Below are 23,485 nucleotides of genomic sequence, written 5' to 3'. Positions count from 1 at the left end.
TTATATTTGTATGAGCCACATTTTGGGCACACATATTTAATCCCAGCACTTGGGAGATGGAGGCAGGCAGGTATAATTTCCAGGCTAGCCTAGTCTACAGAGTTATAAGCCAGCCACAGCTATGTAGTGAGATCTTGTCTCAAAAATCAAAAGGAAAAAAAAAAGTGTGTGGTATATGTTTGTGCATATGTGCTTATGGTGTATGCATGGCAGCTGCAGGTCAACACCACGTGTCTTCAGAAGGTTTCATGGAACCTGGAGCTCACCAATTCCAAAAAGTTGGCTGGCCCACAAGTTCCAGAGATCTGTTTGACATATTTAACATTTTTAAAATTACGATTATAATATATGCTGGGTGGCAATACATTATAAGAATAAAAGTAAGGTTACAGAAAAGCTGTCTGTCCTGTAGCTATGAAAACTAAGTTTGTCCTGGGAACTCACAAGAGATCCGTCCACTTCTGCCTTCCAAGTGCTGTAATATGCCACTCTGCCCAGCCAAATGATCATTTCTAAAAACAGTGAACACCTCTTTCTCTTCTTGGATCCTGAGTGGTGGAAGTCAATTTTAGAGTCTCAGAAAGAACACAAAATTAGGTACCGAGTCTTGAAAAGGACTGTCTACAAGGAAGATCTTGAAACTGGCTTCTATGGCTTCCTTGCAATTCCGCATCTGTCCATAGTCTGGCCTAATTTCGTTCTACCTCGGCATCTTTCTCCATGCAGTTTGAGCCCAGAAGGCCTTCCCTGCACCTCCCAGGAGCCTCTTCAGATGCTCTAGCAGAGCCACCGCTTCGGGTGCGCCCGCGCTCTCCGCTGGGCGGGGTGTGGAGGAGGCGGAGCCCTGGGGGCGCGGCAAACCTAGCCCCTCCCCCTTGCCGCCCTTATTCTAAGCAGCCCTCAGCCCTCAATCCTCCCCGGAACCCGCGAGCGCGTGGCTGCTGTTCCAGTCGGAATTATTGGCGTTGCTAGCTGACATGGCTGCGCCCGTACTAAGAGGTGTTCGGAAGCTGCTGAAGCTCGTGGACTTCACGCCGGTCCCGCGGAGACATCGATATAAGAAGAAATGGGTAAGGTCTGACTTTAGAGACTTATCCAGCCCTTGCGGTTTCGTCACTCACGGTTGCATTCGAGACATCCACTGCAGGGACCGTAACCTTCTTGGAGCACTTGTCACACCTCTGCCTGCCCTTTTATTAACCACGAGCCTCCTCTTCCTGTTGCATAAGCAGCCCCCTGACTCCGCCCCTCTCTGTTAAGTCACCGCCTGAGCTTTCGTTCAGTGACGTCACATCGCTTCATGTTACTTTTTCCTGCTTACCTTTATCTTGCCCTTCCCACCCTTCTTTTTCCTTTTCTCCCCTCCCTCTTTCCCTTCCCTTCCAGTCCCATGACCTCTTCCCCTCCTTTCCTTCTTAAAATTTCAGCCCCTGCAACTTCACCTCAAGCAGACTGTCCTAACAACTACTCCTTCCCTCCCGAGTCTCCGTCGCCCTGCAGGAAAGGATTCACCCCTGTTCTCACTCTCGAGGTGCCTGTGGCGCCCGGGAAAGAGTTCAACGACCGCCTTTCCTGCACTGCTGGCCTTTCTCCAAATGCAGGCAACAGATTCACCAACCCCCCTTTTTCTTGCCTCACCATTTCTTCTCCTTGCTTACCTCCTCGACGGATCCCCACCCCACCCCCTCCGCCCCCAGGACTCTCCTCCCCACCCCCACGGGACAGGTGTTCTTTTGAACCCTTTTCTCCACTCCTAGGAAGGCTGTACAGCCAAGAGCCAGCTGGTTCATCCCCTCAGAGTCCTTGTTTTGACCGATTCAACCGTCAGGGGTCACCCTCTCCTCGTCAACGGAACCTTTACTGCAACTGTATTGATTCCCAAGAATCTCAGCGTTCATGTCCTCCAAGTCCGCGTCTTTGTTACGTGACCTCCCCACCTCTCATTCATCAGCCCCCTAGAGCCAGCCCAGTAACGTCCCCTCAACTTACTCATATAACCTTGGAGACAGGCCCCGTGATTTCAACTGCCCTTACGCCAGGGTCCCAGGGAAATTTCTCCATAATTTCACCTCTTCTTACCCATCGGCCCCTGAGAGCTGGCCTTACAATTTCACCTCCCCTTGTTCACCGGTCCTTGGAAGCTAGACCTCTAACCTCTGCATCCATTTCTCACCGAGTTTTGGAAACTGGGCCAGTGATGTCGCCTCTCTGGTCCTCTGGAAGAAGTTACAATGATCCTCCCCTTTCTGCCCCACCCTCTGGCAACCCTTACCAAGACCACCCTACGCCTCTAGACTCTTGTGAACCTAAACCACAGCTTGATGTACCTCTTAGGAAAGATGACTGTGCTCCTCCACTTTCTTCTCAGGCAGGCATGTCTGGCCCTCCCATCCCACCCCCAGAGGGCTGTATTCATTATTCCCATTTATGCCCAGATTCCCAGATATCTGCCCCCAGGAGTCCTTACTGTGTTATCAACCTACCACAGGAGAGTGCTGGCGCTCCTAGCTCATCCCTGCCTCAGGCTCTCCAGAAGCCCTGCTTAGGGTCCTTTCTGTGGGAGCCTGGAGGGAACTCTTACCTCTTGCTAACCCCAGGTACTGTAATTTCTGGTCCTTCCTGCCCCACAGAACCACCTCTTCCTCAGTGTCCTTATCCTTCGCTGTATTTCCCATCTCCTCTGGACAACCAGTGTGTAGCTCCACCTCAGTCACCCAGAGGTTCTAAGGAACCCCATCTTCCTACCTCAGCTCCCACTCAAACGAAGTCCCCCAAATCCTCAGATTCACGACGTGCTCCGTACAAGTGTCGCTCCCTAGTTAACACACCCCACCACACTCCTCCTAACCATCCTAAATCCCATAAGACCAACACCTGTCCTCAGCCTGCCTCCCAGTCCTTTGGCCTCTCTAGTCCGCTTACGGAGCCATCCACAACTACTCCACATTCCGGTCCAAAAGAACTTACCCCAGAGCCTGCCGGCCTCAAAACTGTTGCTCCTCCTACTTCCTGTCCCCATAACTCGCCTTATAGCCCTGCCTTGCCCAGTAGATATCCTAAGAGCAGTCCTCACGGCCCACCTCCAGTTTCCCCCTGCAATACTCACATGTATTCTGTGGTTCCTCCCACCTCCCATTTATCCCCACTCCCTATTCCCCTGAATCAGTCTATACATCTTCCTCATAACCAGCCTGTGGTTCTCCCCTGTGGCACTTATTCTGCTCCCAGGGGTCCACCATCCCATAGCAAGCCTGTGGCGCCTCCTTGTTCCACCCATATCTATTCTTTTATCCCTCTGAGAACACCCTTTGACCCCCGATGTTTACCTGTTGTCCCGAGAGCTCGGTTTTGCCCCACTACTATTCCCTGTGGCGTTCATACCTATGCTGCAGCCTCTCCAGGCCCATTGAACAATCCCTCCCAGATTCCCTACAGCTGTTCTTTATCTCCACCCAAGACCCCTTCTACCTGTAGCACTTCTTCTCCTAGTTCAACTGTTGTTTGTAGTGACTATCAAAGCAGTGACAGCCAGAGTAACAACCAAAACAAAAGTCAGAGCCAGAACAAGAACAGCTCCCTTCATAATGGAAGCAAGGGTCCCCTAAGAAGGGGCACCTTTCAGAGCAGAAGTCGGAGCCGGAGCAGTAGCCCTCTCCAAAGTAATACTCAGGACTGCAGCGAGAGTACCTACATGAGTGCCAATCACCACAAGAGAAGTCGGAAGCAAAGCAGGAGTCCTCCAGATGGTAAACTTGAGAGCCAGAGCAAGAGTCCCCAGCATAGGAAAAGTATGGGACCCATCAAGAGTCCCCACACTAAGAAGAAATAATGCCCAGAACACACATTCTGACCAGAACAAAAACCAGACTAGGGCAGAAGTGGCATTAACAGGACTGCTATCAGTAGTATCTCAGTTGTTGCAATGCGGACCAACTTGTGGATGCCTCGTCTGTCGGAAGTCCTCAGTTCTTTTTTAATCTGACTCAAGTCCTTCACTGCTAGCCCATAGCAGTCACCCTAGAAGTTTCTGCTTTAATTCCCACCTTAAAGAACTGTCTGTATTCTGCCTTCCTGGAGTCTGGGAAATCTAAAACATCTCGGCTCTATGATTCTATGCATTATGTTGTCCGTTCACTCTGTTATTTTAGGTAAGTGACTCACTGCTCCATCAGATGTATTATTACAAAGGCAGAGTTATTTGTATCCTGTTGAGCATCACTGCCATAAAGCTCTCTCGTCAGCTAGTAGACAATAACAAGTCTTTGAAAACAGGATTGCAAAGAATAAAAATGTCAGGCGTGGTGGCCCATGCCTTTAATCCCAGCACTCAGGAAGCAGAGGCAGGTGGATCTGTAGTTTGAGGCCAGCCTGGTCTACAAATCAAGTTCCAGGACAGCTAGGTCTATGTAGGGAAACCATCTCTCAAACTTTAATCCTCAAGTTTCCCCAGAGCATTCACGGTTTCTCCAAGAGTTCTCCCTTGGGTCACTTAAGTCCCCTTCACCTTTGCAGTGCTAGGTAAACATCTAGGGCATTGCCTGTACTAGGCAAGCACTGTCACACGCTGAGCGCACATCTCAGGTACACACACGTCTCAGCTTAAGCCCTCAATCTCTCCCTCCGATTTTTTTGAGACTCTTCTCTGTGTCTTTGTGTGTGTGTGTGTGTGTGTTTGTGTTTGTGTTTAAGATAGAGTCTCATGTATCTCAATTTGTCTTGAACTCTGTAACTTAGAATGACCCTCCTTTCTACCTCCAGAGTGGTAAGATTATAGACTTTTTTATGATTTATTTATTTTTATTTAAATGAGTACACCGTAGCTGTGTTCAGACACACCAGAAGAATGCAACAGATCCCATTATAGATGGTTGTGAGCCACATAAGTGCTATGGTATACCTCAGGAGGTAAGACAATAAGTGGGGGAACCAGTTCTCTCCTTCTGCCCTGTGGGTCTCAAAGATCAAACACAGTAGTCAAGCTTAGTGGCATAAACCTTCCCCCATTCAGCCATCTTATTAAGAGACTCCTGACTCACCCTGGCTTCCAATTTGCTTTCATAGCCCCAGGGTTAGCTTTGAACTCTAGATCCCCCTTCTGAGTACTAGGATTACAACTGTGCACCACTATGCCTAGCACTGACTCTTTTTTGATGACTCCTAGAGTTACTGTGTATGTGTCCCTTCCGATCTGTGATATGAAGGCTTACTCCATTCTCTCCCAGTTCCTTCTTTGCATTTTCTTATTAGTGATTGATGGGGGAAGGCCCAGCCCGTTGTGGGTGGTGCCATCCCTGGGCTGGTAGTTGTGAGTTCTATAGGAAAGTGGGCTGAGCAAGCCACGAGTAGGCAAGCCCGTGAGCCCACGCTCCATGGGCTCTGTGTCAGCCCCTGCAGTTCCTGCCCTATTTGGATTCCTGTTTTGACTTCTCTCAGTGCTGGACAGTCACCTGGGAGTGTAGGCTGACATCAACCTCCTCCTCAAGTTGCCTTGGTCCTGACGTTTCATCACGGTAGTAAAGTCAGATGATCAGCGTTAGAGTCAAGACTGGAATCATTAACACACATGCTCTTCCTCTCTCAGGCTACCTCAGAACCACAAGTCACTGCCAGTCGGCTTGCTCTGCAGAATTTTGACATGACCTACAGTGTACAGTTTGGGGATCTTTGGCCATCAATCCGTGTTAGCCTTCTCTCGGAGCAGAAGTATGGTGCATTGGTCAATAATTTTGCTGCTTGGGATAGTGTGAGTGCTAAGCTGGAGCAGCTGAGTGCCAAGGACTTTGTCAGCGAAGCCATCTCTCGCCAGAAACTAGAGTCTGAGAGTGGCCTCTCTCCAACTCCATCCCTGGACTGCAGCCCAAACCTTCGATGCTTTACCTTTTCCAGAGGGGACGTCAGCCGCTTTCCTCCTGCCAGGTAGGGGCTGGAACCGTGAGGTCATCCTGAGAGCCTGCTTCAACTGTATCTGAAGAGCTTAGTTCCTGCCCTCTAATACAAATCAGTATTGTTGGTATTTCTAGAGTGTTTGTAGACTAGGTGTTTGTCTAAGTGCTGCATATATACTATCTTTTCTGTCAGTACCCTGATGGAAATAATATCTGTTCATTTTTATATTTGAGGTTCAGAGAAATTAAGGAAGTTACTTAAAAAAAAGTAAGTGGTGTATTTGGTATTTTGTCCCAGGAAGTTTGAACCCCAGAACCTGCACTTGGAACCTATTCTTCATTCTATAGAAAACATCTGCTTTTCACAAGGGCAATTCACTGCGTCCTTCCCAGTGAAGACGTTTCCCCTTCCCCTTTGCCCTGTCAGGTACCCATGAAAGGAGGAGGAGAGGAAGTGGACTTTGGTAGGAAATCGGGGTTGCCTAGGAGTGCAAGTTAGTGACAGACCTGAAGAAAAGAGAACTTCGTCTCTTCCAGAGGTGATACTTATGTGTATGAATTTCAGTGGGAAAAGACTGTACAGCCAAATGCTAAATTGTGCTTTATGCCTTGAGAATAAGAAGCTGAGTATGGTGGTACAAGCCTGTAACACCAGAACCTGAATGGTAGGCTTAAGGTTGGAATGGGCTGTGCGTGTGCATGCACGTGCGCCCAAACACACACACACACACACACACACACACACACACACACACACACACACACACAGCTGTAGGGCAGGAAATTAAGGAGCCTGAAAGCCTGAGTCATTATTAACCCAAAATAACATAAAACTAAAAAGTCCTATCTATAATAGCAGAGACATTTTCTTTTGCTGAGTGTTGGAACCTAGGGCCTGACGTGCTAGGCAAGCATTCTGCTATTAGGCTGCTATAGGTCCCCTCATTTCAGATGAAGAAGCCTAGGTACTGAGAAGTCTAAAGTCACACAGTTAGAAGTGGAGTGGGTTTGAGACCCACAGAGCTGGGCTGTGGGATGCAGATTTAACTGCCTTCGAGGATTGTGGCAAGGAGGAGGTGAAATTTGGCACATACAACATTCATCCATGATCCCTCTCACGGCAAGGTGCAGTGGTACACGCCCCTGATCACAGCGCTTGGGAGGTAGAGGCACGAGGATCAGGAGTTTAAGATGATACTTAGCTGCTTGTGAGAGGAGGATATTAAGAAAGACTGGATGGGGGCTGGAGAGATGGCTCAGTGGTTAAGAGCACTGACTGCTCTTCCAGAGGTCCTGAGTTCAATTCCCAGCAACCACATGGTGGCTCACAACCATCTGTAATGGGATCTGATGCCCTCTTCTGGTGTGTCTGAAGACAGCTACAGTGTAGTCACATGCATAAAATAAATAAATAAATCATAAAAAAAAAAAAAGAAATACTGGATGAGGGTGGCTTTTATAGGCTGTTGGCTCGTATGTTTGCAGTTTTGTGTGGTTTGAATTTCTCACATTTCTCAGTGAGTATCTGGTGGACCTATGGCCTATAGGAATGGGTAGAACAGAAGGTGGGACATCCAGTAAGTAAAGGATTCTGGGATAGAGCTAGGTGCGAGAGATTTGCCCCAGGACATGAAGGAGGACAGACTAGTTAGAACTGAGCAGAGTTAACCAGCCACATGGCAACACTTAGAATCGACGACGGGATGATTAACGTATGAGCCAGTCAGAGAAGAGCCAAAGCTTATGGCTGAGGTGTTTGTAGATATAATTGAGTCTTATTCCGGGAGCTTAGGACCAGGAGGAGGAGCACCCCAACCCTCTTGTTAATATTTCTTTGTGAGACATTATGTGTGGAGAATCCAAGTGTGGTTTGACTTTGGAAGCCTGAGCCCCTTTATGAATGAAGGTGCTATAACGTGGGGCCTGGCTGTGGCTGACTAGCAGTGCTGCTTCGCCTCACCTCTTATACCCTTCTGCCAGGGTCAGGGCCCTGCTCGGGTTCCTGCATCCCTGAGTCTGCCCCAAGGCTGCCCACGTTGAACTCCATCTGCTCACCACCAACTGTCCTCACAGTAACAAACAGACCCAGGAGTCAGCAAGTCCTGGGACAGTTTGGGTGCAATTGACCATCCCACCCTCACTGCCTACCCAGCTCTCTAAAAGCCAGGTGATTTTCCTTAAAAACTTTTGTTAGCTTCCAGTAGGTTATAGTCCAAAATCCTTAATATAGAGTTTAAAGCCTTTTGTGTTGGTCTTGCCTTTCAACCTCAGTCTTAGGCTTTTTTTCCTTCTTACATCTAAAGCCTCATCCATACTAGACAGACATTGTACATTGACAATGCAGGCACTCCCCCATTATACTTTTTAAATATTTTTATTTATTTATTTAAAGATTTTATTTTTAATCATGTGCATACATGTGTGTTTGTGTGAGTAGATGCCACATATGTGTGGGTGCCAGTAGAAGCCAGAGGTATCAGATCCCCTAGAGTCACAGGTGTGAGCCCCCTGATATGGGTGCTGAGAACTGCACTTGGGTCCTCTAGAAGAGCAGCACACATTCTTAACCACTGAGCCACCTCCCTATCCCCAAATAAGGAGGAGTTAGTGTAATGGAGGAGTTAGTCACCATCTTTTTTCTCTTTCTTTCTCCCCTTCCTCCTCACCCCCCGGGGGGGTTTCTTTGTGTAGCCCTGGGTGTTCTGGAACTCATCTGCAGACCAGGCTGGCCAAAGAACTCAGAGATCTGCCTGCCTCTGCTTCTCAAGTGCTAGGATTAAAGACGTGTACCACCACCACCAGGTTACTTTTTATTTTTATATGTGAGTGTAGTATGTGCCCCATATGTGTGCATGACAGAAGAGGGTGTCAGATTTCCTGGAATTGGAGAAGGTCGTGGGCCTCCATGTGGGTGCTAGGTGTTGAACTTGGGTGCCCTTGACTGCTGAACCATCTCTCCAGTCCTTCTTACTAGTTTTTAAAAAAGATTTATTATATGTACAGTGTTCTGTCTGAATGTTTGTACGCATACAGCTCAGAAGAAGGCACTAAATCCCATTACACATGGTTGTGAGCCACCATGTAGTTGCTGGGAATTGAACTCAGGATCTCTGGAATAGCAGCCAGTGCTCTTAACCTCTGAGCCATCTCTCCAGCCCCCTTCTCACTAATTCTTAAAGAAGCTTTGAGTTTTTATTCTTTTGAACCTTACTCATTCTTTTCTCTTTTGCCTAGAATACTTTTCTATTTTTTTACCCAATGAAGGCTTCTGATTTTTCATTAGGCCCAACTCAGGTAGCCCCAGTGCATATAGTTGATGACCATTCCTTCTGAACCAGTGAAGTACTTTGTATCTTTAAGTGTAACCCAAGAAAATTGAGTTCCTGCTATGTGCCTTGCACAGTTTCAGGCCTTGGGAAATAGTCCAGGGAACAAAAATCTTTGCCCTCCCAGAGATATATTCTTTTTTCTTTTTCTTTTTTTTTAAAGATTTATTTATTTATTATATGTAAGTACACTGTAGCTGTTTTCAGACACTCCATAAGAGGGTGTCCAATCTCATTATGGATGGTTGTGAGCCACCATGTGGTTGCTGGGATTTGAACTCAGGACCTTTGAAAGAGCAGTCAGTGCTCTTAACCGCTCAACCATCTCTCCAGCCCTCAGAGATATATTCTAATGTGGGAAAATAAAGGAAACACAAACATACACACACATTTAAAGTGAGGAACAAGTGCTTTAAAGAAAAATGGTGCAGCTGGAGATAGGGGGTGATAAGAAAGAGAGGCTGTCACGTTAGACAGATGGACTGCCAGTGGCTCTGAAGAGGCCACTTCGCGGCAATGCCTGGCAGAAGTAAGGATGCACATCAGTGATATTTAAAAGAAAAGTGTTATGACAAAAGGCATAGGAATTGAAAGGCCTTCGGAGGGTGTGTGACCCAAGAAGGAACAGCAAGGTGGCTAGCAAGGCTCGTTCAGAGTAAACTGATCTGTTTTCAAAAGGATCGCTCAGAGATTGGGATGTAGCTTAATTGGTAGAATGTTTACTGAGCATGCACAAAACTCTGAGTCTTACCCACCTTGCATAAGGCAGGTGTGGTGGTACAAACCTGTAATTCGACAGTTTGTCCATTGAGCAGGAGGATCTGAACTTCAATGTCATTCTCAGCTTTATAGCAAGCTTGAGCCCAGCCTGGGATACATGAGACCTTCATCTCATTTTTTAAAAGAATTACTGTGGATACTCTATAGATGAATGAATGAGCACTGTGGATACTGTATGGATGAATGAATGAGTACTGTGGATACTGTATAGATGAATGAATGAGTACTGTGGATACTGTATAGATGAATGAATGAGTACTGTGGATACTGTATAGATGAATGAATGAGTACTGTGGATACTGTATAGATGAATGAATGACCACTGTGGATACTGTATAGATGAATGAATGAGTACTGTGGATACTGTATAGATGAATGAATGAGTACTGTGGATACTGTATAGATGAGTGAATGACCACTGTGGATACTGTATAGATGAATGAATGAGTACTGTGGATACTGTATGGGTGAATGAGTGAGTACTGTGGATACTGTATGGGTGAATGAGTGAGTACTGTGGATACTGTATAGATAAATGAATGAGTACTGTGGATACTGTATAGATGAATGAATGAGTACTGTGGATACTGTATGGATGAATGAGTACTGTGGATACTGTATAGATGAATGAATGAGTGAGTACTGTGGATACTGTATGGGTGAATGAATGAGTACTGTGGATACTGTATAGATGAATGAATGACCACTGTGGATACTGTATAGATGAATGAATGAGTACTGTGGATACTGTATAGATGAATGAATGAGTACTGTGGATACTGTATAGATGAGTGAATGACCACTGTGGATACTGTATAGATGAATGAATGAGTACTGTGGATACTGTATAGATGAGTGAATGACCACTGTGGATACTGTATAGATGAATGAATGAGTACTGTGGATACTGTATGGGTGAATGAGTGAGTACTGTGGATACTGTATGGGTGAATGAGTGAGTACTGTGGATACTGTATAGATAAATGAGTGAGTACTGTGGATACTGTATAGATGAATGAATGAGTACTGTGGATACTGTATGGGTGAATGAGTGAGTGCTGTGGATACTGTATGGGTGAATGAGTGAGTACTGTGGATACTGTATGGGTGAATGAGTGTCTGAGAAATTATTTACTAAGTGGAGCTCACTGACCCTAAAGGGCATGCACTTGCTTACCTTGGCTCCTGGTTGGTGTGATGGTCTTCTCTCTTCCAGACTTGGCAGCCTGGGTCTCATGGACTACTACCTGATGGATGCTGCCTCCTTGCTACCTGTCCTGGCTCTTGGTCTGCAGCATGGAGACATTGTGCTTGACCTGTGTGCTGCTCCTGGGGGAAAAACACTGGCATTACTTCAGACGGGCTGTTGCCGTAAGTCAGTGGCATGGTATCTTGGGCAGGCAGGGGTCCCCCACTTCACCTAGGAGGGCACACTGAGTGTCATAAGTTTAGTTCCAAGGTCAGTGGGTAATAATATTTACTAAGTTTATTGTTAGTTGGTGAAGACAATGGCTGACGAAGGCTTCTGCAGGCAGATTAAATCCAGGCTCCGATAAATCCACCACTCGATCCTCTCACCCTTTTGTATTTGCTAATTTGTCTCTAAGGTAAAGTCTCATTTCTTTGTATTGCGAACCACTTATTTTTAGCTTTGTATGTCACTGAAAGCTTTGATGCTTCCAGCACACCTGCTACCTTTGCTCATGTCACCTTCTCTCTTTAGAATCCCCTCTCACACCCCGGCTGTGGTATCTAAATCCTTTTAGCTTTGGAGTCTCAGTTCAAGTGTGCTGCCTGCAGGACATGCTCTCTCGTAGCAGCTACTGGCTCAGAATGAGTCCTTCCTGTGCACCCACTCCATGAGCATCACCTGTTAGCACATTAACATCATTAGCCTTTCCTCAGAGCATTACTGGGTCTGTGTCTTCTCCTTCCTCAAGATTGTGGATCCCTGGGCTGGAGAGATGGCTCAGTGGTTAAGAGCACTGGCTGCTCTTCCAGAGGTCCTGAGTTCAAATCCCAGCAACCACATGGTGGCTCACAACCATCTGTAATGGGATCTGATGCCCTCTTCTGGTGTATCTGATAGCTACAGTGTACTCATATAAATATAATTAATAATTCTTTTAAAAAAAAAAAGATTGTGGATTCCATCCTGGGTAATGGTGGCAGTGCATGTCTTCAGTCCCAGCATTTGGGATGCAGAGGCAGGTGGATGTACTTGAGTTTGAGGCCAGCCTGGTCTACAGAGTGAGTAAGCTCAGGATAGTCAGAGCTACACAGAGAAACCCTGACTCGAAAAACAAAAATAAAAATTCCAAATTCCTTGGAACAGGCTGAAGCTTCTTCATGTGTTTTGGTGTCATAGGTAACCCTGGCATGTCTAGGTGCTCACTTTAGCCAGCCTTTGGCCAGCATCCTGCCTTAAAGTCGAACCTACCAGGCTGGAGAGGGTTCAGTCATTAAGAGCACTGACTGCTCTTCCCCAGGTCCCGAGTTCACTTCTCAGCAACCACATGTTGGCTCAAACCATCTGTAATAGGATCAATGCCCTCTTCTGGTGGGTCTGAAGAGAGAGACAGATAAATCTTTTTGTTTGTTTTGGTTTTTTTTTTTTTTGATAGATAAATCTTTAAAAAAAAAAAATAGAAGTTACCTTTTCCTTGAGTCCTGAGAAATAGGCGCATGTGAATTTCACATCTGATCTAGAGCTTACTGGACTTCTTCCGCCACATGCCTGCGCCTTTTTGTTAAGTGTCAACCTCCTATTCGTGTTACTCCGAAGCCGGCTTGCACAGTTTGAGTTAGCTCCTAGCCTCTTGGTAGTAAATTGTTTTCAGTCTTCTGGAAGCTGAAAAAGAAAAGAGAAATAATGCTGGCACAAGTTTAGCAAGTGAGTCCTGAGCACGAGAGCCCGACTTGGGTGCTGTGCTGCATTGTGTGAGACTCTGTTAGAAGGGAGAGGAGAGGAACTGGCAAAGGGGACGCATTTCCAAGGGGCACTAAATTATCAGCATCACTTCTTCATCTCAGGTGCTCACCCACGTGACTGGCTTCTTGGCCGCAGGACATAAATTGAGTCACAGGGTGTCAGGGCAAGCATGGACTTCTGACTTACTTTGGTGAGTCTTACAAATGTTGGACACAGACGTCGAACTGGAAGCTACTTTTCCTTCTCAGTTTGTTTCCTCCTGAAAATTCCTTTAGAACAGAGCGTCTAATTTTTTAAATGTTGAGTGCCCTCAGAAATTGGGACGTTTCTTATGGGGACACTAAGCCTCTTCGTAGTAGCAACCTCCAGCTCTTCAGTATAGTTCCCATGTGCCGTCCCTTCTCCCACCTCTGAGGCTGGGTGCCACCTGTCCTTTATCATCAAGCCTTACTTTTGGTTTTGCTTTTTGTTGTTGTTTCTGCTTATTTTTTCCCCAAGACAGGGTTCCTCTGTGTGGCCCTGGCTGTCTTGGAACTTGCTCTGAAGACCAAGCTGGCCTTGAACTCACTTTCTTTTGTCTCAACGATGTATTTATTCATTTATTTATTTTATGTATATGATGAGTACACCATTGCTGTCTTCAGACACACCAGAAGAGGGCATCAGACCCCATTGCAGAAGGCTGTGAGCCACCATGTGGTTGGGAATTGAACTCAGGACCTCTGAAAGAACAATCAGTGCTCTTAACCACTGAGTCATCTCTCCAGCCCGAGTCCCAATTTCTTAGCCCTGCCTTCAGGCGTTTGATCTTCCTCCCTTGGCCTCCCAGATGCTGGCATTACAGGTATGTGCCTCTAGGCCTGCCTTAACATCAATCTTTTACTTTTTAAATGTTTATTTTATTTATGAGTGCTGTAGCTATTTTCAGACACACCAGAAGAGGGCATTGTAAAACCCACCCATCTCCATTTTTGAAGTTCCAAGAGCTAAATTTCCAATTCTGGAAAACCACCAAGTACACTTGAGCACACATCCTATGGCACCCTCCCCCCCCCCCCACACACACACACCTAGCAGTCACTGCAGACTACAACAGCAGGGTCAAGGTACACATAGATAACCTAAGACTCCTGCTGAGAGTAGATAACCTAGCCTCCTGTTTGTCAGGTGTTTTGCCCCTGCATTTGGTTCTTGAAGATTATGCCAAAAATGCAGTTTTTAAAATATTAACTTGCTGACCTGTATGGAAGTTCCCTAAACTTGCTGTAACTACAATAAATACCCTGTACCCTTAGACACTATTCACTTTTCCTTTCGGTAGATATTTGTCCTTGTGACCCCTACTCCAGAGTGACTGATTTGGTACCATGAATATAACAAGTATCCCTGCCCCTGGGGTCTTCATTGGCTGGGTATATCTAAGAATTGGTTTCACTTTCCATTAACACCTTTTGTTGGTGTGATATGATGTTGAGTCAGAACCTCTGAAGACTCTTTATTTCCACAGGTAATCTAGCTGCCAACGATCTCTCCACTTCACGAATAGGCAGACTACAGAAGGTCCTTCACAGTTACGTGCCTCAAGATATTAGGGAAGGGAACCAAATTCGAGTTACCTCCTGGGATGGCAGGAAGTGGGGAGAACTGGAAGGGGACACCTATGATAGGGTAAGTGACCTGTGTTCTTGCTTTTGATCCCAGGCGTAAGATCTAGCCCCTGGGGTTTGACTGTGTGAGTCTGTTTTTGGACCTAGACAGTCCTCCACGAGTGATTTGGAGAAAGAGCCATTTGCAGAGTTCTCAGTTCAGCTTAGATGACTTGCTACTGTTTTCATTAGAGATAGTTGGCAGCAAAAAGAATTTGAACCTAACTGAGTGTGGAAAAAGTTATTAGGCATATTTTATTTCTGAAGTCACTTGGTTTCTTTGCAACCCCTTGCAATGATGAGTATGAATGATAACATTTTATTTCTGAATATTAAAACAGCACATGGTGCAAAATTCAGGCAGTGTAAGAGAATACCTGGTAGAAATAGCTTTCTTTTTATACCTGTACACAGCCATCTTCTTCCTCCTCCTGCACGTAATTATTTTATTTTTTTATAGTCTGTGTAATTTGTATAGGAAAATATAGATTTGTGAGTTTCTTAGAAATAGCAGCATGTGGTATTCATTCTGTCATCTATGACTTTTTAATTAATTAAAATATCCTCAGGTATAGTCCATAGTTTTATGCATTTGAAGTAAAATTGCTGGTTAATGTTTTCTATCAGTTAAGATTTTGACACAGTTTGAGAAATGCTTTAGACGTTTGGCCAATCTTGCTTTCTCTGGCAATGAGCACATTTTCTCTATCCCATTAGTATTGCTTCTGTCTGTCTTTTTTTTTTTTTAAGATTTATTATATATATATATATATATATATATATATATATATATATATATATATATATATATATATATGTGAGTGCACTATAGCTGTCTTCAGACACACCAGAAGAGGGCATCAGATTCCATTACAGAAGGCCACCATGTGGTTGCTGGGAATTGAACTCAAAACCTCTGGAAGAGCAGCCAGTGCTCTTAACTGCTGAGCCATCTCTCCAGCCCTATTGGTCAGTTTTTAATCAAACTTGAAGTACCTCTCACATTCCCCTGTTGTATATGTTATTGAAACTTTTTTAAGAGTTAATAATTTTAAAGTTATTTATTTCCTTTTTTTAAAAATTCTTTTACAGCACTTGGGAGGCAGAGGCAGGTGGATTTCTGAGTTCAAGACTAGCCTGGTCTACCAAGTGAGTTCCAGGACAGCCAGGGTTACACAGAGAAAACCTGTCTTGAAAAAAATCCAAAAAAAAAAAAAAATTTCTTTTAGCTTTATTTATTTTTATGTATATGATTATTTAACCTTTGTGTATGTGTGTAGCACATGTGTGCCTGGTGCCCTCAGGTCAGAAGAGGTTCCCTGGAACTGGAATTACAAGCAATTGTAAACCACTATGTGGATGCTGGGGATTGAACCTGGGTTCTCTACAAAAGCAACAAGTACTCTTAACCACTGAGCAATCTCTCCAGACCCTAGTTATTTTCTTTTAATTAGCATACTATAAAATCACTTATCTAAGACATGATTTATGATCACTATATATTGCACACTTGTATAAATGGACAAAGTATACAGCCAGGCAGTGGTGGTGCACACCTTTAATCCCAGCTCTCAAGAAGCAGAGGGAGGTGGATCTCTGAGTTTGAGTTCAGCCTTGTGTACAGAGTAAATTCCAAGGCATCCAGGGCTACACAGAGAAACCTTTTCTTGGAAAACCAAAATTAAAAAAAAAAATGTGTAGACTGCTTGGCCTGTGGGTGAGGGCTAATATTTTAGATTCAGGCTGGAGTCCCGGCTTCATGGCTTGCCAGCTGGGAGGTTAAGTTACTTGAACTTTGAATTGTGTTTGACTTCTTCAGTGTGGTACATTGTAGTGCCCGTCCTGTAGGTGGTTTGCTAAGGACGCCTTTGCAAGTATCCAGCATTGTTATCGCTGTTGGACCCCTCATCATTTTCTGTTCACTGAGTTTAGCTATGCCTTGTGGAGCAAGAGAATGGATTCCCTCCCAGTTTACTTGACAGCGCGCTTCAGGCATTTGAAATAGCATTGGGCCTTGAAGATATCTTCATTAATTTCTTTGGTGAAGAAATAGTGAGCAATGTGCTATGTGCAAAGGAAGTGTCAGACACTTTAGATGCCGAGAAGAATGCTACCTCAGGCCATGACAGACCTGATAATCCCATTCTTCTTCAGTTGTATTTGCCCATCAGTTGGAGAGAGTCCAGGGCTCTGCGTGTTCGTAGAGGAGCAGGCACCCTCCCTTCCATTTACAGGTCTCCCCTCTCCCTCCCTTCCCAAGTTAAAGTTTATTTCTAATAATAAAATGTTGATTTGAACATATTTTTCTCCATGTTTTTTCATGGGAGAGAACAGAAGCACCCTGGAGGCTGGGATGAACTAGCGTGCCAGCCTGGCACCTGGCTGGTACCCACACACTGGACAGTGCCTGCTGTAGAGCTCTGATGCTGAATAGCTCGTGCCTTGGGTGAGGCCCATAGCCCTCCCAGTCAGCACTGATGGGCAGTATCTGGGATATAATGGTACTAAAATAAACATCTATTTGCCATTTATTTTCTAGTCTCCTTGAACCCTGCTGTTCATGTGCGTGAGGACGCAGAGCTCCAGCACCCTCACTCGCTCTCCTGAGTTCAGCCACCTTTTGTAGATTGTAAGAATTTCCACAGCTTTCTCTCCTCTCCCTGCCCTCCACCCCACTTTCTTTTTAGACAGGATTTCATGTAGCTTAAGCTGGCCTCCAACTAGCTTTTATAGCAAAGGATGACCTTGAATTTGTATCCTCCTGCCTCTGCCTCCTGATGCTAGGATTACAGTGGGTACTACCATGTTCTGTTCATTTTTCTTACAATGTGTATACTGTGTTGGTTCACCAAAGAATATATCAATATTGGATGCTGGGCAGCTTTTTTGGGTTTTTTTGTTTGTTTGTTTGTTTTAGTTTTTAGGTTTTTCAAGTCAGGATTTCTCTGTGTAGCCCTGGCTATCCTGGAGCTAGGTCTGTAGACTGGGCTAGTCTAAAACTCAGATCCACCTGCCTCTGCTTCCTGAGTGCTGGGATTTAAAGGTGTGTGCTACCACCACCTGGCAAAAATTGTTTTTTTTTAATATTTTTATTTTCTATATTCTTTGTTTACATTCCAAATGATTACCCCTTTCCCAGATCCCCCCTCCCCATATGTCCCATAAACCTTCTTCTCTCCATCCCTTCTCCAATCACCTCCCTCCTTTTTCTCTGTCCTTATATTCCCCTCCAATGCTAGATCAATCCTTTCCAGGATCAGGACCCTCTCCATACTTCTTCATGGGAGTCATTTGTTATGCGATTTGTGCCTTAGGTATTCAGAGCTTCTGGGCTAATTAATATCCACTTATCAGAGATTGCATTCCATGTGTATTCTTTTGTGATTGGGTTACCTCACTTAGGATGATATTTTCCAGATCAAACCATTTGCCTAAAAATTTTGTGAATTCATTGTTTCTAATTGCTGAGTAGTATTCCATTGTGTAAATATACCACATTTTCTGTATCCATTCCTCCTTTGAGGAGGGGCATCTGGGTTCTTTTCAGCTTCTGGCTATTATAAATAAGGCTGCTATGAACATAATGGAGCATGTGTCTTTATTGCATGCCGGGGAATCCTTTGGGTATATGCCCAGGAGAGGTATAGCAGGGTCCTCCGGAAGTGTCATGTCTAGTTTTCTGAGGAACCGCCAGACTGATTTCCAAAGTGGTTGTACCATCTTACAGCCCCACCAGCAGTGGAGGAGTGTTCCTCTTTCTCCACATCCTCGCCAACCCCTGCTGTCTCCTGAGTTTTTGACCTTAGCCATTCTGACTGGTGTAAGGTGAAATCTCAGAGTTGTTTTGATTTGCATTTAATTGGGTTATTTTTAATTTACTTCTACTTTGCCAAAAATATCTTTCTGAAGGTTATTTTATCTTTTTCAAACATACATATAGGGATATTTAAAATATTCTTTTGTCTGTCTCAAGTGCCTAGATAGAAAAGGCTGCTGGTAAATTAATGAATGATTTTGTATTTCTTACTTTAAAATATTTAAATATTGGAAACCAGATGTGGTGGCACATAACTGTAATCCCATGGGAAGCTGAGGCAGAATTGTGAGTTCAAGGCCAGCCTTTGCTACGTTTTGTGTGTGTGTGTGTGTGTGTGTGTGTCAGTGACCGCAGCTTCAGGTCCCTCCAGAACTGGAGTTGTAGGTGAACCATCTGACGGGATGTGACTCTCTGCTCTGAGCCATCTCTTCAGCCCTTCCTCTCCTTTTCTTTTAAAACAGTGCTGGTGATTGAACCTAGGGCCTTGCACTCTGACATTGTTTACAGATAATTTTGAATTCTGATTGTCTTATTATTTAACATGAAAATTGAGTGTTTATCATATATACATTGGATGGTTTCATCAAAGAGCCAAGGACAGAGCCTTGAAGTAAGATTTTTTTCTCTAGGTTGATATCAGTTATGTAATTACAGTTATTTATGTGCAGCTTTTGTTTTGAAACAGGGTCTTATGAAACCTAGGCTGGCCTCAGACGCACTGTGTAAGCTGAAGCTGGCTATGATTCCTGATTCTCCTGCCTCCGCCTCTCAAGTACTGGAATGCTCGGTTCATACTACCATGCATATATTTTAATTTAACTTAATTTTACTTTTTGAGACAGCATCTTATTCTGTGCTGGTGGCTGGTCTGGAAAACCAGAGACTAGGTTACCTTCAAATTTCTAGCATGCCTCTTGCCTCTGCCTCTGCTTTTTGATCAACCATGAATACTTCTAAATATACTACTTTTCCCACTCACTATTTCATTCTCTATCAGGTTAAACTGATCAGGTTAAATCCCTGTCAGGTACTCTGCAATGGAGGGACGAGTAGGAGCATCTCCACTGTGCTTTGTCATCTGGGGGCCTAAACCACTCTGGCCTAAGTCAGAAGAACCCAGGAGGAGCGTTAATGCTTTATCTTTTAACATTCTGGGCAGGTATTGGTAGATGTGCCGTGTACCACGGATCGCCATTCCCTTCATGAGGAAGAGAACAACATCTTTCAGCGGTCCAGGAAGAAGGAGCGACAGATGTTGCCTATGCTGCAGGTGCAGCTTCTTGCGTGAGTGACATAGTTACAGAATCTCAGACATTAGGGTCTAGTCCCCTGAGATCTCAGCTGGGGGACTGGAAGCCAAGACCATCACATATAAGAATCTTGGCTGGAGGCAGTAGGATAATAGCTTTCTAGAATAATAGCTACTCTACTTCATATTTTTACCCCCAGTGCCAGTGACTTGCACATTTTTGAAAAGCAGATTCTGTCAGCTATCCTTAGATATTTGAGAAGCTGAGGCAGGAGAATAGCTTGAGCCTAGGAGCTTGGGTTATCCTAGGTGCTAACCTGGGAACATAGTGAGACCCTATCTCAGGGAAACAAGCCTGGAGAGAAGGCTCAGCAGTTAAGAGCACTGTTTGCTCCTGCAGAGAACTGGGTGTGGTTCCCAGCACCCACACGGCTCCTCTGACCTGCATGGGCTCCTGCACACATATGGTGCATAGCCATACATTCAGGCACACACATACACATAAAATAAGTAAAAAATATTTTCTTAAATAAAAAAAATGATTACATTTATTTATTTTTAAAAAAAGCCAGGAATAGTGCATGCTTTTAATAACAGAGTTTGGGAGGCAGACGCAGGAGGATTCCTGATTTTTTTTTTAAAGATTTATTTATTATTATATGTAAATACTGTAGCTATCTTTAGATGCACCAGAAGAAGGCATCAGATCTCATTACAGATGGTTGTGAGCCACCATGTGGTTGCTGAGATTTGAACTCAGGCTCTTCGGGAGAGCAGTCAGTACTCTTACCCGCTGAGCCATCTCACCAGCCCTCATTCTTTTTTTTTTATTATTATTTATAATTATGTGTATGCTTGTGTGTCTTCATATAGGTATGTGCACAGGTGTATAGGTGCCCATGGAGATCAAAGATTTTGGAGCCCCCTGGACTTGAGTTCTAGGACATTTTGACATGGGTGCTGGGTCCTGTACCTGGGTCCTCCACAGGAGCAGTCTGCACTCTTAACTGCTGAGCCATCTCCCCAGCCCCATCAAAGGATTCTTTGAAGGAGGGTTTAGTTCATAGAGGTGGGTGTGGTGGTATGTACTTATAATCCCAGCACTTGGAAGGCTGAAGCAGGAGGATGGTAACTTGGAGGCTACTCTGAGCTATATATATAACAGGGTCGTACCTCACAAAGTAAAGACAAAAGCAAGAACCAAGCAAACATACAACAAGGCTTCTAGAGGAAGGCCTGGCCTTCTGCCCCTCCACCGGGCAGCAGACCACCCTGCCCGTGTCCCTAGCCCGTGTTGCCCTCACCCTCCTGAGAAGTATACTAGTTATTGCTTTTTTTTTTCTTGGTTTCAGGGCTGGACTCCTTGCCACCAGACCAGGAGGTCACGTTGTCTATTCCACGTGCTCACTGTCACACTTACAGAATGAGTATGTGGTGCATGGTGCCATTGAGCTCCTGGCCAACCAATACAACATCACGGTTCAAGTGGAAGACCTGTCTCACTTCCGAAAGCTGTTCATGGACACCTTCTGCTTCTTCCCGTCCTGCCAGGTTGGGGAGCTGGTAATACCAAACCTCATGGCCAATTTTGGACCTATGTACTTCTGCAGATTGCATAGGCTGCCATAGTGTCACCCTGTCCCTGGAGTAGGAAGGTGATGACTCCGTTGGAGGCATTGAATCTGAGGCTAGTGGCAGGTGTGTCCCAAGGCCTGTCTCCATCCATTACATCTAAAGATAGTTGTAAACAGCAGGAAGTAGGGACTGCTGCCCAGCCATGGATTATCAGCAGGTTTCTAACTCAGACTGTCACTTCTAGCTCTGAGCCTCTACTAAGGCCCCTGCTCCACTAGGGATTAAGACAGACTCTGTGAATAAGCCCATAGTTTAAGCTGTAAACCTGGGAAGAAATATTTAGCCAATAAAGTTGTTGAAGTGCTCTAAGGGTGGACCTGCAGTTGGGGACATCACATCAGTCTAAGTTCTGTTATGTTTATGTGTCAGCTGAAGCTGTCAAGCACTCTCTCCAAAGTGCCCAACCCAGGCCTCCAGTCCTCCCACGTTGGTGAGTACCATTTAATCAGCCCACGGGCCACCAGCCGCCCCAAGTGTCTCCATATGGCATATGATCTAATTTAAGGAATAAGTAACTGAAACGGTTCAGCCCGGGGCTGATGATCCTCTTACAGAGGAAGCTTTCCTAAGCCGAATGCTTCTGGCTCTCCTTCAGATGCGACTGCAAAAGCTGCTTCTGGTACAGATTGGTTTTGTATGTTTCTTCCTTTATTTCTTCATATAACAGCAGGTGTTCTGTGAATTCCTGTATGACAGCTATGGAGCTGTTAGAGAGGTGGTTGGTTGGCTGGGACTGTGGGAAATAGTTGGCTCTCCTCAGCTTCAGAATGGCAACCTACTTCTTTTCACTCTCCAAGTACCTAGGAATCTCCTGACTTTTTTTTGTTTTTTTGTTTGTTTGTTTTTTGGATTTGGGTTTTTTTTTTTTTTCAAGACAGGGTTTTTCTGTATAGCCCTGGCTGTCCTGGAACTCACTCTGTAGACCAGGCGGCCTCGAACTCAGAAATCTGCCTGCCTCTGCCTCCCAGAGTGCTGGGATTATAGGCGTGCGCCACCACTGCCTGCTTTCCTGACATTTTATTTCTAGTCCGTGGCCCAGCTCTGGTGCTTGCTTTGGCTCATCTCCACATCTTTCAGAGTTCTTCTGCACAGCAGGGCTTTACCTCACAAACAGTGTTTGGGGTGACATTATATAAGGTGCTGACTTGCATGCTGATTGTTTTGTAACACTTGTCAAAACAAAGCAACTCTTAGTGCCAGGAAATAGTAAACATTGCTTATAGTCAACTCTGTGTGTGTGTGTGTGTGTGTGCACCTTGTTAATAACTTGAATATTTCTTGATTCTTCTTGCTCTATTTCTCCCTCCTTTATTACTGTTCTTTTTGTCTTTCATGCCTTCCCTGTTAATCCTTATTTGAGTATTAGAAGTATCCATTGAGAAGGACGTTCATTAGCAAAGGTTAAGCCAACTCCTTTCTTGAGATTTGTATTATAACTGAGGACCCTGGAAGGCCTTCTAGACTTTAAGTCAAGTGAAGCTAGTAAAATAGAAGTGCAGGGAACTTGGCTGACATCTGAGTAGGACCCTTACCACCCTCTATTCATGGCATATAGTCCATGCCTGCTATTTACTCTGTACTTAGTATTACTGAAGCTGAGAGACCTTTGGCGCCTGGGTGTCTGCCTCTTGGATATCCACCTGATGCTAGGCAGTAATCATTGAGGAGGAGAGGGTCTGCTGACCCTTGGATCATGGTCTAATTGACTGACATATTGGGTAAGAAAAACAGAACAATTGTATTAGGCAGGGTTTTCTAGATGAACAGAACTAATAGCATGTGTGTGCATATGCACAGACACAAGTATACATGCACAAATGTGTATGTGTTAAAAGCGGGGATTTATTGGATTGGAAAGAGGCTGAGTAGCCCACCAACAGCCATCTGCACACTGAAGAGCCAGAGATCTAGGTTCCTAAGAATGCTTGAGAAGTTTCGATCCAACACTGAAGTTTGGAAGCTTCTTGGAAAGTTGCTGCTATTGAAAGAATTGGCCGGATGCTTGGTGGGCAGCAGTGGCAGTAGGTGGTATCACTTAGAGCAGAAAGAGACCTGCTGGGTGGAGGGTTGCCTTCCCCTGCTTACCTGCTCATCTGGGCAGTTTGCCCTACTGAGGGACCCACTCATTTTCTGGGTAGATCTTTTCCTCGTCATTGTCCCATGTGCCACTCCTCTTGAAACATCCCTAGAGACATACAGATGTGTTTCACCAGTG

General features: G+C 45.0%; 1 protein-coding gene across 1 annotated transcript; it reads left to right on the top strand.

Moving 5' to 3' along the window:
- The first annotated feature begins 866 nt into the window (after nucleotides 1-866).
- Nucleotides 867-22,140, top strand: Nsun4 (NOP2/Sun RNA methyltransferase 4). Its single transcript, XM_052177049.1, has 6 exons — nucleotides 867-1,070; nucleotides 5,582-5,916; nucleotides 11,208-11,362; nucleotides 14,431-14,591; nucleotides 19,546-19,670; nucleotides 20,988-22,140. Exons 1-6 carry the CDS (start codon nucleotides 978-980, stop codon nucleotides 21,262-21,264), a joined length of 1,146 nt encoding a protein of 381 aa, XP_052033009.1. The 5' UTR covers nucleotides 867-977; the 3' UTR covers nucleotides 21,265-22,140.
- Nucleotides 22,141-23,485: the final 1,345 nt, after the last annotated feature.

Source organism: Apodemus sylvaticus, chromosome 3 (genome assembly GCF_947179515.1).
Source record: "Apodemus sylvaticus chromosome 3, mApoSyl1.1, whole genome shotgun sequence".
NCBI lineage: Eukaryota > Metazoa > Chordata > Mammalia > Rodentia > Muridae > Apodemus > Apodemus sylvaticus.
Note: the sequence above shows the minus strand (reverse complement) of the source record. Positions and strands in the feature narration are given on the sequence as shown.